Source organism: Pseudoliparis swirei, chromosome 5 (genome assembly GCF_029220125.1).
Source record: "Pseudoliparis swirei isolate HS2019 ecotype Mariana Trench chromosome 5, NWPU_hadal_v1, whole genome shotgun sequence".
NCBI classification, from domain to species: Eukaryota; Metazoa; Chordata; class Actinopteri; order Perciformes; family Liparidae; genus Pseudoliparis; species Pseudoliparis swirei.
Window position 1 is genome coordinate 23719968 of NC_079392.1, and position 15338 is coordinate 23735305.

Consider the following 15338-nt stretch of genomic DNA (forward strand, 5'->3'; position numbering starts at 1 on the left):
ATTCTCCAAAGTCGTAAAGACAGAATTCATGGTTCTATTTCATCCTTCCTGACCGCCAGAGGCGGTGCTTAGCACTGGATCTTCCGTCTTGCGCATAGCAGGTCGAGTATTAATAACAACAAAGTCACCCGTGACCTCGGATGACCCGCCCACCGGGTATAAGTTCCGGTGTCATCCCGAGATCAGTTCTTTTTCATCTTCTCGCAAGCAGGCATCAGCTAAAGCTGAAGTTTAACTGAAGCTCGTCGCGGGGAGCCTTGTGACCAAATGGTCGGAGTTGCGATCCGTCGCCCTCCAGAGGCTGCGACGAGCTCTCCTCCTGGAGGAGGACGTTGCGTTCTCGGCGGTCCGTCGAGGCGGACCGGAGAACGCACGAGTCTTTTTCGGTCTTCACCAGAGTGCCTTCACCGCGAAGCTTCAATCGGGTGAGATCGAATACAATTGTTGCCTATGACGGCATATCCCACAGGAGCAGAGCTCGTTCCTGCTAACTGTGTGCTAACGGGAGCATGTCCGCTCGGTGCTGCTACACCGGCGCGACCGGCTCTCTGTAGCGATTGAGATAGCGTGTGTGTTGACTTTGGTAGCATTGCCGCCGTGCATAGCTAGCAGAGTGTGTCCACTCAGGCTAACGACGGTGCCTCGTGCCTACGGTACTCACGCCTCCGTCATCCCTTCTGGTTAAGGGCATGACTGCCTCTATCCTGAGGGACTACATAGCTGCCATTTCAGGGCAGCATGCTAAAGCCGACAATGATGCGGAACAGCCACAAGCTGGTGTCCCTCTTCATAAGGAGGGCCTCAGTGACTATCCCCTGAGCCCCGAGGGCTCCTCCAGGGACTTGCCCGGGGTACTGGACACCCTATGCTCGCCTCCCTTGGCAGAGGCAGAGCTGTGGTTGCCGTCGGCAAAGACCTTTCATCCTTGCCATAACTGCGGCAGAGCAAGTAGGCAAGCTACACGCCCTGTCGGTCAATGAGCCTTGTCTGAGGGGAACTCAGAGGGCTCGGGTGTCACACTGCGGCCTAAAGCAGTGGCTTCCCCCAAAGGTGCTGGCACGCTCGGGTCTCAACCAGCCTGTCCAGCCTGCACAGCTTGACCACCATAACTAGTCAGTTAGGGTGGATCTAAGAAGGGCTTTGCCACTACAGAACAGTGCCTGTTCCACTAGATAGTGGAGGCCATTGCCTGGGCATAGGTGGTGAACGTCCGTGCTCTGCCATCCAGAGCAGGGTGTTGTTCTACCAACGGCGTTCCCACATCACGGGCGACCCGAAGAGGTATGCCCGTAGGGAATATAGGTGCATATGTATGCAACAGCCTCAGGGGCATCGTTGCACATTCACCAGAGACTACAGAGTGAGCGGGAACACCCTCCATGCATTGCAGGTGGTCCAAATCCTCTGCTTGAGTCATATGAGGTAGTTTCCTTGGGATTCCTCGTGACTCTGCTGGTATAAGTCATCCAGTGCTAAGCACCGCCTCTGGCGGTCAGGAAGGATGAAATAGAACGCAAGTTACGTATGTAACTATGGTTCTATGAATCCTGGATGACCGCCAGAGTTCTTAGTCACTCGGAATCTCGTGAGTTCGCGAGAAGATTCCGTAGAACTGATCTCGGGACGACACCGGAACTTATACCCGGTGGGCGGGTCATCCGAGGTCACGGGTGACTTTGTTGTTATTAATACTCGACCTGCTATGCGCAAGACGGAAGATCCAGTGCTAAGCACCGCCTCTGGCGGTCATCCAGGATTCATAGAACCATAGTTACATACGTAACTTGCGTTTTATGGTTGTGTCTCTGTATGTCACTTTTTTTTAATTCACCTTGATTTTTCCCCCTTTAGAATATTTTCAAGTCACTCCTAATTTTTTTGCATGCTTTTTATTTATAACAAAAACACAATGTATCACCTCATTTCATTCACCAGAGATAAAACATGACTTCACATGCTTGTATATTAAAAAAGGGCCTGATTGGAAAATTAGATCCCAATCGAGCATGCTGACATATTACCAGTTTAATCTAATCAGCCGGATTGTCTCTTAACACGGATGCGATCCATCGTCTGAAGGACGCGATGCGCGTGTAGACATCGGGGGTCCTGGGGTTTCCGCATTGGCGTCCAGAGAAGGAGACGACGCCCGCCGCCTCTCCATCGCACACCAACGGACCACCTGAATCCCCCTGAAACAGAAACACATATTCGTTGCTTACTGCACACCTACAACTAGAACGGGCACTCGGTAGAGCGCATACCTTCGCATATCACAAGATTGGGCATTGAATTCTGAACATTTTGGCATTAGTTGCATGCCAATTGGATAAAAAGTGGTAAAAATAAGATTTGACCTTTTCATGACCATAACCTTGACCTTTGACCCGATCGATCCCAAAATCTAATCAAATGGTCCCCGGATAATAACCAATCATCCCACCAAATTTCATGCGATTCGGTTTAATACTTTTTGACTTATGCGAATAACACGCATACAAATAAATACACGGCGATCAAAACATAACCTTCCGCATTTTCAATGCGAAGGTAATAAGGTGTCATCACTCAGATCTTTAGCTCAAGGTGTGTAGCGTCTCCACTTTTCACAGAACTCCTCCAAAGGTCGCGTTGGCCTCCTACCGAGCAGAAGCCCTGGAACATGCGGGCCCCCGTGCCGCAAACCATCGTCCTGGTGATGGGAACGCCGGCCCATCGGCGACGACACATCCTCCGCCGCAGGAGGGTCACGTTGACCTCCTGGAGCCGGTTGGGTAAGGTGCCGTTGTCCCCTACGTCCCCCCAGCCGGCGGTGATGCACCGGCTTGAGGCATTCAGCCGGCCCCTCTTCGGAGAGATCAGCCGCACCGCTGCCGTCAGTTGGGCTCGACGGTTGAGCTGCGGCAAGGACATCGAAAAAAACAGTCATTCTAAAAATCTGTAGTCGTGTAAATGACCAAAACAAAAAAAGGTAAACGGTCCTCACCCTGATGAGCATGATGTCATTCGCATGTCCGTCGTAGCTGGGATGTGGGAAGGATCGGACGGCGCTGAACTCCTGCTTCGTCGTCTCGTTAGCGGTCAGGGAGCCGACTCCGAGAACAACTGTGTACGGCCTGGAGATCACAGGAGTATTGAGGACCTGGAATATGCTATTGAGGCGGGTAATCGTCTCTCTTGATGGAAAATCATTATCCATGTTGGTCATAGTCGGCACTCGCAAAGCATCACTTATGTTTCCTATCTACAGATCTCTGCTTTCCTGATTTAAGTGAACATCTGCCAAAGAGAGCATCCCTGATCCAGGAAAACCGGTTTTAAAATGACTCCTTCTTTTAGCTTATAGCTTCAACTTCACACACATAGTGTTTAATATAATGGATTACCTCCACGAGCGGTCAAGCGCTTTAGAACATCTCAATTTCTCCAGTTATTATTTAAATGTACACAGTTTAATTTCTCAATGTACTCTGAAATTAAAAGCCTAGAACAAATGATGTAATCTCTACAAACAATTGGAGATATAGCAGTCGAACACACTGGTATGTTTTTTCTACAATGGAAATCAAATATTGTTCAGAAAGTTCTTCCAGCTGCAGGTTGTGAACCGATTACTTGTTCCCTGAAACAGGCCTTTGTGTGCAGGATAACCCTGAAATGTACATTATTTTTCAGTTTTTTGGAACCTAAACTTTTTCTGGTAATTTGCCGCTGACTTTTGTTCCATTTCAGGTGATTCACTGGAGTTGAACTGCTTAAAATGTCAATAAAAACTGGAAAAAATGTGGCCGTTCTAAAACTTTTAACCGGTAGTGTACATCTGGTAAACAAACAAAAAGTCACTGCGAGTAGATTTCCAGCCTGAATTAATGGGAACAAATGAAAGCGGTTGATGTGATAAAAAATTTAAAAAAACAGAAAAACATATATTGGCATGAAAAAAGGAGAATAAATCTCACCTGCGTATCTGGCAATGGGCGGCCGTGAGCACGAAGTCCTCTCTCACCAGGGCCCCCCCGCAGCTGTGGCGCCCTCTGAGTTGCAGCGAGGCCATGTAGGGGCGCGACTGCGGAGCGGCATCCCGGCCTCCGACGATAAGAGAACCACCGGCTCCTGAAACACAGACGTCACGCGGCGTGATTTATCTGCTATGCGGTGAATGCGGATTCATATAATGTCGCTCACCGTTGAGGACAAAGAGCAGCAGGAGCAGGGAACCGGTTGCCATGGTGTCTGGTGAGAATCCACAACTCCTGCTCGTGGTCTTGTCGGTTTACTTTTTTTTTAGAGGAATATATATCGCTTGCTTATCCTGCGGTCGTTGTTGCTTCAGTGTGTTTGCTAACACGTCGTGAAGTCGTTGGTGGCGTTACAAAAGATGTGGTTTTTTTCAGATTTCCGAAAAAAAAGGGGCTTCGTTATTGATGCAAGAAACCGGATGGCGTTGGAAATATAACCGCCACGCGAGTCGGACAGAAACCTACCGATGACCTGAAAGGTAGACACTCGTTTAATAAAGGTTAACATGTCGGGGTGAATGGTGGTTAAAGTTCACAAAGCGGCAAAAAAGTGCAATTCTTACAAAGTTATGGTGTTCTTGGATTTCAATCGTGCAAAGCGTGATGAGTTATTCATCTTTTTGTTGCGCCATGTGTGAGAAGGTTCTTAAGGAAGAATGTGGTTTTGTGCAATGCATGTTGAGCTCAACTGAACACTGGAGAAGGAACCCTTTGCATTTAAAAAAAAAACTTTAATACAATTGTATATCGCTTGATGAAGAACGTTACCACGGAAAGCAAATTAATAGAATGTTTAAAATTCATTTGGAATGTCGACATTTTAGTCAACTTTATTTATTTTTTAACACATTTAACCATTAAATAACACAGACGCAGCACCGGGGCTCCTTTGTGTGGATTTCCTTGACAAACATTTATTTTTGTCGCACGCACGCACATGCACACGCACACACACACACACACACACACACACACACATATATCATCTGCGCCTCCTGGATAAGATGAATTAATAATCATTTTATTAACGCACCTGACAGAATCCCTTTCCTGTATATATATATATATATATTATATAAATAGGTGTATATATATTTTTCAATATATATATATTATATAAATACACACACATATATATATTTATATATATACTGTATATTTAAATATATGTATTTAAATATATATAACTTATATACACATATATATATTTATATATATATTTAAATATATATATTTATATTTGTATATATATGTATATATATATATCGATTTTGGAGACGGACGGTGAGGTGGGGAATTGAAGCTGGCTTGTGAACGTCATCATCGCCTCTCACAGTTTATGGTGAAGTTTATATGGGAGCTCACTGGAGCAGAGGAGGTAACCATGGTGACGGTCGCACACCTTTCTCCAGCCACCTCACCTGGCAGATGTTCATCAGCTGCACGTCACAATTGTTATCTGGAAATAAAACGGACACCTAAATGAGAGCGGACAGCGGGAGGCCAAAGAAACCGTTTTTTAAACGAGAACATTGGCTCACGGAGGTTGTGGCCGTGCAGCTGATGTTATGAAACCGCTGTGCAACATGTTGTCTGTTCTTTGACCAGAAGTTTCTTACAAAATGTTTTTCGACTGGGGGATCCTGGCTTTGTGCACGTTACTATGATTACATCGTACATTGACACATAAACCGTTAACACATGCAGGCAAGCACTCACAAACCGAGGGAGGCCAAATCTATGGTAATACAGTCGACAGGGTTATCATATATATATAATATATATATATTATATATATATTATATATATATTATATATAAATTATACATATAATGTATATTAATATAATATATTTATATATAAATATTATATATATAATGTATATATACATTATATATATTATATATCTAGGTAATACATTCGACTGGGTTATTATATATATATATATATATATTATATAATATATATTATATATATTAACATAATATATATGTATATAATAATATATATATATTATTATATATATATAGTAGTGTGCTTTTCTTTTTCACCATATACTGTATATACATATGTAGATATAATATATATATATTAATATTATATATATATATGTATTATATTATTATGCTATACATATAATAGTGATGTTCTTTTTCACCATATATATATATATAGAGAGAGAGAGAGAGAGAGAGAGAGAGAGAGAGAGAGAGAGAGAGAGAGAGAGAGAGAGAGAGAGAGAGAGAGAGAGGCTTGTGTTTAGGATTAAACAAAGTTTTATTTCCTATTTGCATAATTTTTGCATTAAGATCTTGCAAATTAGATTTAAAAATGCTCTTCATCAGCTGTAGATGAAAACACCAGGACAGAGTTGTCTTGTAGTCTAGTATCGAGCTGGTTTTGCTGCAGGGCCTTTTAAATTATACATTCTCTAACAATCTTGCTCTAAAAAGTATTGTCAATACCTTTTGGAAATAAACCTCTTCCATATAACTTTTTGTATAACCACAGTCATTAAAATACAGCATTTGACATCATTTTTTTTATTTGATGTGTATAACAAACTGCGACATGGCATCTTCAATACAGCCTTACAATACCTTTCGGAATAAAATGTTGTGTTTATTGAGCACTCTTAAAAGCAAAAAAACACCAAGATTTAAAATTCAAAAGGTGTACCCAGACCAGTATTATACAACATATATAACGCATAAAGAATGTCCTCTGTTAAAAAAAGGCAATTTTATAAAAGTGAGTTTAAAGATGTCAACAGAGGACAAGGAAGGCACGCTGAATTCTGACATTCAACAATCATTCTCCTTGAGAATCTTTTTGATCCAGGCGAGGTATTTGGATACCTTTGTGTAGACGTTGGGTTTATTTGGATAGCTGCAGTCGCTGTTAAGATTGAAAGACACGACACCTGCAGCTTTCCCGCCGCACACCAGTGGGCCCCCGGAATCCCCCTGTGAGGAGGAGGGAGGGGCGGTATTTGGTTACTCGATTTCTCAAAGACTGTATGGAAAACATTGAAATTCAAATTTTTGTACTGAAAACACACCTGACAGAATCCTTTGTTGGTGCCATATCCACCGGCACAGAGCACATTGGCAGGTAGATCATTTCCCCATTTCCCCTTACAGACCTCGGGGCTCACGATGGGCACGTCCACCACCTTCAGCTCGTTGACGGTTTTCCCGTCGGTTCTCGTGAAGCCCCATCCGGCCACGCGGCACTTTGATTTATCCTTTATCTTCATCTCGACGCTCGGGAGTTGAATCTTTTTTACTCTTTTGCCCAGTCGAGCTTTCCTGAACAGCTGGAGGCACACGGAGCGACAGAGGGGTTAACACCCATCGCCGGCGTGTACGTCAAGTTATAAACGAGTTGGTGGAAGATGGAGCTGCTCTTCGTATCGATGTCGGTGCTTTTCTTTTTGAGAGTTAAGATGTGACTATCACAATGTCCGGCTGGTTAACCCTCCTGTTAAGTGTGTTTCTAATGATGTTCCCGGGTCATGTTGAATCATCCAAAAGTTGTCAGAAACAAAAAAATCCTGATAAATATATGTTGTACCTCATCAGCAACACCATTACTAACAATTCAATCAGTTTTTAATGGATTGGAGTTATTCACCCCTCCATAGATCAGAGTTCAATTTGAATATCTCACTCGTTTTAATGAAAAATACTGGTTTAAACTATTTTTTAGGTACATTTGGAAAAATCTACATATAAATTGCCTTAATCTACCATAACATGTATTTTTGCCAACATTTTATTTGCATTTTTAAATATTCTTTTTTTCATGGGGTGATAGAGATGAGACCCCTATTGAGGGTAATTTCGACCCGCTCACTCAAAATCAATTCATAGTGTTAAAATACATCACTAATAACAAATAAACATTTTATTTTACGTTGATTACACTAAATAAGGTACGCAGCAGAAGTTGTGTACAGAAAGAGTACGTACAAATATTTGTTTGAATTAAAAACGGGTCAGTTGACAGGCCGGTTCAACACCTTGAGAAGCATGATGTCATGGCCTCCTCTGACGCTCACGTACGAGGAATACTTGCAGGTCTTCACGTCGTATCTCATCGTGTTATTATCAACCTTCCGGAGGTTGTGCGTACCGAGAACAACGCTGAGATTCCTGCACGAAACATCATGGAGAGGTCGTCAACAACAACGACAACAAAAAGCATGTAAAATGAAGTTATTTGGATTTCTGATTAACGCCAATGGAGGGAACTTGACTCACGACTTGTGGCAGTGCGCCGCCGTGACCACAAAGTGTTCGCTGATGAGGAATCCTCCGCACACGTGGCGTCCGTCTTTCTGCACCGAGGCCATGTACGCCATCATGTTCTCCGGGACGTTCCGGCCATTTATGATCTCGCTCCCGAGGGCTGAAAAGACACGAGGAGGAACAAGAAGGACGAGGTAACGCGGCGCTGGGCGGTCGGAGACCGAACTGAAGGTGTCGTCGTCTCACCGTGGAGTGTGAGGCCAGTCAGGAGATGAAGAAGCAGAGCGTGTGTCGTCATGGCGGCGGTCCTGAAGCTGCTGTCTCTGAGGTGTGAGGGCGGCCCTTATATAACGCCGTGGGCTCAGTACGGGACCCCTGTGGTTAAGGTCTGCAGCCGTCTAGCCACATCCTCTGTGTTTCCACGTACTCGCTCTATGTGATGAGCGTGGGATGAGTTCTCACGCGAGAAATTTATTCAGCACTTTAAAAAAATATTCTAAAAATCTAAATCAAAAAATTTATTATGGCTTCTTATTTTTAATGTTTTTTATTATTTATTTTATTTATTCATGTGCTGTACTTTAGCGTCGCATTCTGTGTATTTTGTGTTCTTCTTTCTACATATACTGTCGTAGTGTGTCTTCTCCTGGACTGTTTGTTATTGTTTTTATGTTTGTTTTTGTTTTATGTTTGTTATTGTTTTATGTTTGTTATTGTTTTATGTTTGTAATTGTTTTATGTTTGTTATGGTCTGTCATGGGACTACAGATGCACATTATATGTATAGCTACAATCTGGTACAGTGCATCACATGGGAACATTTATGTTTTAACTGTACATGGTCCCTTTTAAATAAAGATAATAATAATATTCTCAAACTAAATTATTTGCAAAGGATCCACTTGTTAGCTGTGACCTTTGGGCTGCTGGAGGCTTCCGGGAACAGGAAACGCAGGTTTGAGAGTCTGTTCTCTCATGGTCAGACGCTCTGAAGCCATGTGATCGCCGACTGACAGCTGGAAGTGGGTTTAGCCATCGTGTCTCATCTGCTGGTGTCTGCAGTCTGAGGTCAAATGAGGAATGTGTGAAGAAGTACGCTCCACAAAATATATATATATATATATAATTATATTTTATATGTATATTTAGTGTATATTTTATTCTATTATTACATATTATAACATTATTTATATTATAATATATATATTATTATTATATGCTGTGTATATTTTATGACTATCATATTTTATTATATTATGTAGATTATAATATGTATATTATTATATTTTGTGTATATTTTATTATTATATATATATATATTATATTTTATATATATTTTGTGTGTATTTTATTATTATATTATTATTATATTTTAATATGTATTATATTTTGTGTATATTTTATTGTATTGTTATTATATTATGTAAATTATAATATATATATATACATATATATTATTAATGTATTTAGTGTATATTTTATTATTATATGTTGCATATATTTTATTATTATATTCTCAATGATTTTGTGTATATTTTGAGTGCAGAGAGGAAACAGCTTTTCACTGCAACTACATACAACATCAATAGGTTTAATTACTTAATGTGAGCAAAATTAATCAGCACAAATCCATTTTCCACACCGGTCCTTATCACTATTCATCTTTGGCACTTTTATTCTCTCAATTTTATTAATTTTGGTTTTGTTGGTTCTCCTCTCACTTCTGGGAAACACTGATCTGTGGCTGCCCCGAACGCCCCTCCTCCTCCTCCGTGAGTATGTGTGAACTGTGTGAAGTGTGAAATGAAACTCACCTCCATTGGTGATCAACCTGGAACCATCCGCTGGTTTCTTTGAAAAGACGTTACAGAAACCGCAGCGTCCAGCTGCAGCGTTGAAAGTATACCTCTAGTTGTTATCGTCGCTCAACAGGCAGCAGCAGATGTTTTAAAGCGCGTTAGAACATGTGTTTAATTGTTTGTACTGAAGGCTTTATGCACGGACCATAAACACCAGTTGGTTTTGTGTGACCTCTAAAGGTCAGCTAGAGGTCAGAGTCTCTGCACCTCAAGCAGAGGAAGGTAAAGCAGTAAGAGAGGAAGTCCATTAACTCACCCTGAGATGTGCACATGACTGCGTCAATAATTAGAATCCAATAATAATATATCAAATATTCTTTTAAGTGTATAAAAAAGTAATTTTACTCTGGTTCTTAAAGTATATTTGGTTCCTAATACCCCAGTACACCTTTAAATGCAGGTTTTCTTTGTATTTTTACAGTGTGACTACTTTTACTGAATAGACAGTTTGGAGGACTTCTTCCACCAATGCTTGAGCAGTGACTCAGCACTTTTTAGGAGTTTTCATATTAGATAGGATTGCTTCGTGCTGTTTTGAGTACGACTGCCCCCTCAGGGTGACGTCTTGCATACAATTCATATTCTTTTGTATCAGAATATGTCTGTAAAAGTGCAAGAAACTGTCTTAAATTAAGCGCAGTTATTACTCAGGGGTATCAAACTAGCAGTTTTAACACAATATTAGCATCTTAATATGTTTTATTGCTCCTTCATACTCAATGTAACGAGTTTTCTGTGTCGTTTCGGGCCTGTTTCTGTTCGACCTTTACGGTTCAGGCTGTTAAGGTGATTTTATTTTGTATGTTTTCTTCTAAATACTGTACATTTGGATACCATCAAGTGTATATTATCTTAGCTGTTGCAGTTACTCTGTCAGGACTTCATAACATCCAGCAGAGAGAGCCAGAGTTTGCAAAAATACTTTTTTTATTTAAAACACTTCGCTGTCTCACCACCAGAGGGCGCCACTTCCCCAGCGCTGTAAAATATAATCTAAAGTCACAAATTGAGCCGTCTAATAAATTCTTCTCACTTCAGAGACATGGAGGGGGGGAGGGGGCGGGTGGGGGGTCGTGAAGTGGTATAAAAAGGAACAGTCAATTAAATACCATTTCTGATGAATCAGCAACACAATCCTCCCACATTGTTTTATTTCCTTGTCTCACTGGTGGTCATTTTATTTTATTTTTGGATGTAAACGTCAGCGGGGTTGAGATTGATCATAGTTTATTCCGCCGTGACTCTTTCTTTCTGGCTCCGCCGTGGGTGTTACGAGCTAACGGCGTCCGACTCTGTACACACAGAAACGTTGAGTAAGATTTAAGAGGCATGTGTTTTAGAGACATGCGTTTTCAAACCTTCATATAAAGTCCAAACGTGTGGAGCCAGGACCGATCGATCATCGGTCCTGAAGGCCCCACTCCTCTTTCGGCCTGCGGCTGAACCCCACAGCTCGTCTAGACCGCAGCTTTTTAGTTAAAATGTCACATTTACTGTTCCACAATCTGTCCGCGATGGTAAAATAAGCACTTTACACACACAGCTACTTCTTTTTTTCAGCACAGGATTTGAGTGGAAGATTGTTCCCGTCCCGACTCGGTGGGAGTGGATCCAGCGTTTCCAGTCTTCTCGCTGGTGTCAAGTTGACATGTTGACAGACCTGGAAACAGTAAATGCTAACAGTCCGATGCAACTCGCAGAAGAAGGACTCCATCCGAGGAAAACCTCCCCACCTGCTTCACGTCGTATATATAAACGGGGAAAAAGCAGATTTTAACATTGTTCACGAAATAATGTGGCTTTTTTTAAAGGAGGAAAATACACCTGTTAATATAAATAAAACTGCAGCGTTGAAAAAAATACCGGCGTGACAAAACACAGAGTCTGTCTGGTTCCACGGGCATGAAGAACTACAGGCTGGAGAGGCTTTGGCACGGCTAAGACGTTGCATGAAGCGGCACCGACTTTGGTCTTTTCCAGTCACTAAGGGCCAAAGACAACCTCGTCATGTCGACTGGGACGTTGGCCAACATGTGGCTGGCCGGCCTCCGCTGGCCCAACTATAGAGGAGATGGTCTGTGGCCCTGAAGGCTGCCGCCACCTTTTCTTTGATCATCTTCTTAAGAGTCTTGCAACCTTTATACTCTCTCTGCATAATTTATTTTTAATTTTTAGTGTTGCTTCATAGCCATTAAATAAAGAGGTCCATTAGCTTGTTGTGCAAAGGTGGATAGAGAAAAAATAGCTGTAGGCTCAAACAACTGCAAGTATTTAGTTATCATTTCTTCTTCTTCTTCTTCTTCTTTCTTATTATCATCAATTTCCTGTGACAATTATCATTATTTTAATTACTACATGTACACTACCGTTCAAAAGTTTTGGGTCACCCAGACAATTTCGTGTCTTCCATGAAAACTCACACTTTTATTTATCAAATGAATTGAAAATTGAAGAGAAAATATAGTCAAGACATTGACAAGGATAGAAATAATGATTCATATTTGAAGTATTCATTTTGTTCTTCAAACTTCAAGCTCAAAGGAAGGCCAGTTGTATAGCTTATATCACCAGCATAACTGTTTTCAGCTGTGCTAACATAATTGCACAAGGGTTTTCTAATCAGACATTAGTCTTCTAAGGCGATTAGCAAACACAATGTACCATTAGAACACTGGAGTGATAGTTGATGGAAATGGGCCTCTATACACCTCTGGAGATATTTCATTAGAAACCAGACGTTTCCACCTAGAATAGTCATTTACCACATTAACAATGTATAGTGTGGATTTTTGATTAATGTTATCTTTATTGAAAAAACAGTGCTTTTCTTTGAAAAATAAAGACATTTCTAAGTGACCCCAAACTTTTGAACGGTAGTGTATATTCTTTGACCCTCCTCTTACCGGTGACCCCCAGAAAAAGTCAAAATCCGACCTCCACTTCCGGGGCGCCATTGTAGCTGTCAGACGACTCCACCACCCTCAGATGCCAGATGTTCAGCTTGTGTGTCAGTGTGTGTCAGTGTGTGTGTACTTGTGCGCTCCCCGAACCTTCTTAAAAATATTTATTTGAGTCTATTTGAGTTTATTTGACGCCCGTTGGTTCGATCCCCGGTCGCATCGTGTGACACATACTCACCCTGGCCGCTGCTCTGAGATGCACTTTAAAATATTGACGGCTCATTATTCCTGCTTTTTTTTCTTTCCTGTTGTCTTCTTGTCTTTGCGTGCTGCTCTGAAACAATAGCGAATGTTAAGCTTGGGGAGGACGTAACGGTGATTTAAGGGTGAGGGAATAATATATTCTCTCTCTTGAAGCTGCAGCCAGCTGCTAATTAGCTGACGTTAGCATAAAAAACGGGAAGCAGGGGGAAGCTGCCGCTAGCTCTGTCCAAAGTTGAAGAAGAAAAGTGCTCACCGGCGCCTCCAAAAGCACGCCAATTAACACATTATATATCGCATTTGTTTAGTCTCCAGTCTCTAACGGTTGCTTGGCAACATCACGGTGAAACATAGCGCTCCAGGCTAATAGGCTAAATAGTTTCAGCACATAAAGCCCCTTCATCTTTACACACTTTGGTCTTTATAACTTTATTCATTCATATAATGTCTTCATTAGGGAGCTTTAGAGGTTCTTGTCGTGGGTATTTGTTTTCGTCGGACGAGCTGTTTGACCCCCGTCTCCCAGCTCTATGCTAAGCTAAGCTACGCTAACCATTAGCTCGCTCTAGTTCCATACCTTCTCATCAACTTCTCGCCCCGAAAGCAAAGAATCTCATTTATATTCTTTTAAATTATCTTTTTTCAGACTATTATCTGGTGCTGGAGACATAAAACCAACTTTCAAAAAGACAAATAATCCCCATTTTCTTCCGCGGTCCGTCTCGCTAACATAGCATACGGCCTTTTCAGGTGTATCCGCCCCGCATGAGAACAACAATCATTTCATTTCCTTTCTTTTCCCCCTCTCATCCATTCTGATTCACCCATCAACCTCTTCACCTCATCCCCCGGTGTCTGGCAGGACTGGAGGCATCCGGAGAATGCTTCATGGGGTTTGGCCGGTCTTGCAGGTATTTCGACTGCGCTGAATCAATTTGTTCACGCTCTCCTTCTTTCTTATGAAATGTGTATTTTCCAAAGGAGACGCAGGACGGTGAACTCGTGCCTTTGCGCTCAGAGGAAGCGGAGGACAGTTAAAAGCCACATATACATCAGGTGTGTGTTTCTTTTGCATATTTTTGACGGAGCAACGCTGCGGTAACTGACGCCGCTGCTAAGTGGAAACCGTTACCCTGTTTGACTTGTTCATCACCTCTCAAGTAGAGCTCCAACGTTATTAACAACTATTTTAGAATCAATTTGTGCCATTACATCATGTAGGAGTTTCGATGTGTTTGCATATTTGTTCATTTATGGCAGGGGCGTCAAACTCGTTTCCACCGTGGGCTAGATCAGCATCATGACCGCCTCTTAAAGGGCCGGTGTAACTAAAACTATTGCACAACTCACTTTGCATTTGATTATTGTTTATTTGAGAGTAGAAATATGGTGCATAAGCACATTTATCTAATATTATAACATAAATCCATTTAATTTGAAACCTTCAAAATAAAAGCACAGGGTTGTATTTCTTACATTTCTTAAAGAAAAGGTGATCGTATGTCTTTCAAGCCGTCAGGGGCCACATAAAATGACGTGGTGGGCCAGATTCGGCCCGCGGGCCTTGTGTTTGACACCTGTGATCTATAGCTTCACGTATCTTGTATCACAAGGGGAACACAATTAAGACCGTGTTTTTGGTCAATTCCCTTTAATTTCATACATTTGTGTACGATACATTTTTACAGAAAAACCTTGAGAAATGTCATTTTTTATGATTAATCCCATATATTTTGAAGAAGTCGAGCAGTTGTATTAACGTCTGTTTTCAAATTGAACTGAATGATTTATCAATAATACTCAATGCCACCTCATTATTATGAATTATAATGTAGTATTATTAAGGTCTTTGTTGTGAAATGAGGAGTTATCGTTGAGATACCTTTTGGAGCTTTTCAACGCAAGCGATGGAAAAAAATATAAACATGGCATCGGACCAAAGTCCAGCTCCAAAAATTAAAAATAAATATTCTAATAGTTTGTATGTGTTTTTTAAAGAACAACTATTCAAACGTAATTTTTCCGGACAATTTCTCGCCTTTTTAT

General features: G+C 41.4%; 2 protein-coding genes and 1 long non-coding RNA gene across 3 annotated transcripts; 1 reads left to right on the forward strand and 2 right to left on the reverse strand.

Moving 5' to 3' along the window:
• Window positions 1–1870: 1870 nt before the first annotated feature.
• LOC130194169 (serine protease 57-like) lies at window positions 1871–4289 on the reverse strand. Its single transcript, XM_056415061.1, has 5 exons — window positions 4186–4289; window positions 3960–4113; window positions 2987–3116; window positions 2644–2898; window positions 1871–2192 (listed from the first exon to the last, which is right to left on the reverse strand). The coding sequence occupies exons 1-5, from the start codon at window positions 4226–4228 to the stop codon at window positions 2031–2033; spliced, it is 744 nt and encodes a 247-aa protein (XP_056271036.1). The 5' UTR covers window positions 4229–4289; the 3' UTR covers window positions 1871–2030.
• Window positions 4054–13203, forward strand: LOC130194175 (uncharacterized). The gene is made up of 3 exons (XR_008831796.1): window positions 4054–4236; window positions 4395–4498; window positions 11697–13203. It is a non-coding gene; the product is annotated as an uncharacterized LOC130194175 (long non-coding RNA).
• LOC130194168 (serine protease 1-like) lies at window positions 6489–8856 on the reverse strand. The gene is made up of 5 exons (XM_056415060.1): window positions 8519–8856; window positions 8285–8432; window positions 8044–8176; window positions 7081–7338; window positions 6489–6985 (listed from the first exon to the last, which is right to left on the reverse strand). The coding sequence occupies exons 1-5, from the start codon at window positions 8568–8570 to the stop codon at window positions 6824–6826; spliced, it is 753 nt and encodes a 250-aa protein (XP_056271035.1). The 5' UTR covers window positions 8571–8856; the 3' UTR covers window positions 6489–6823.
• Window positions 13204–15338: the final 2135 nt, after the last annotated feature.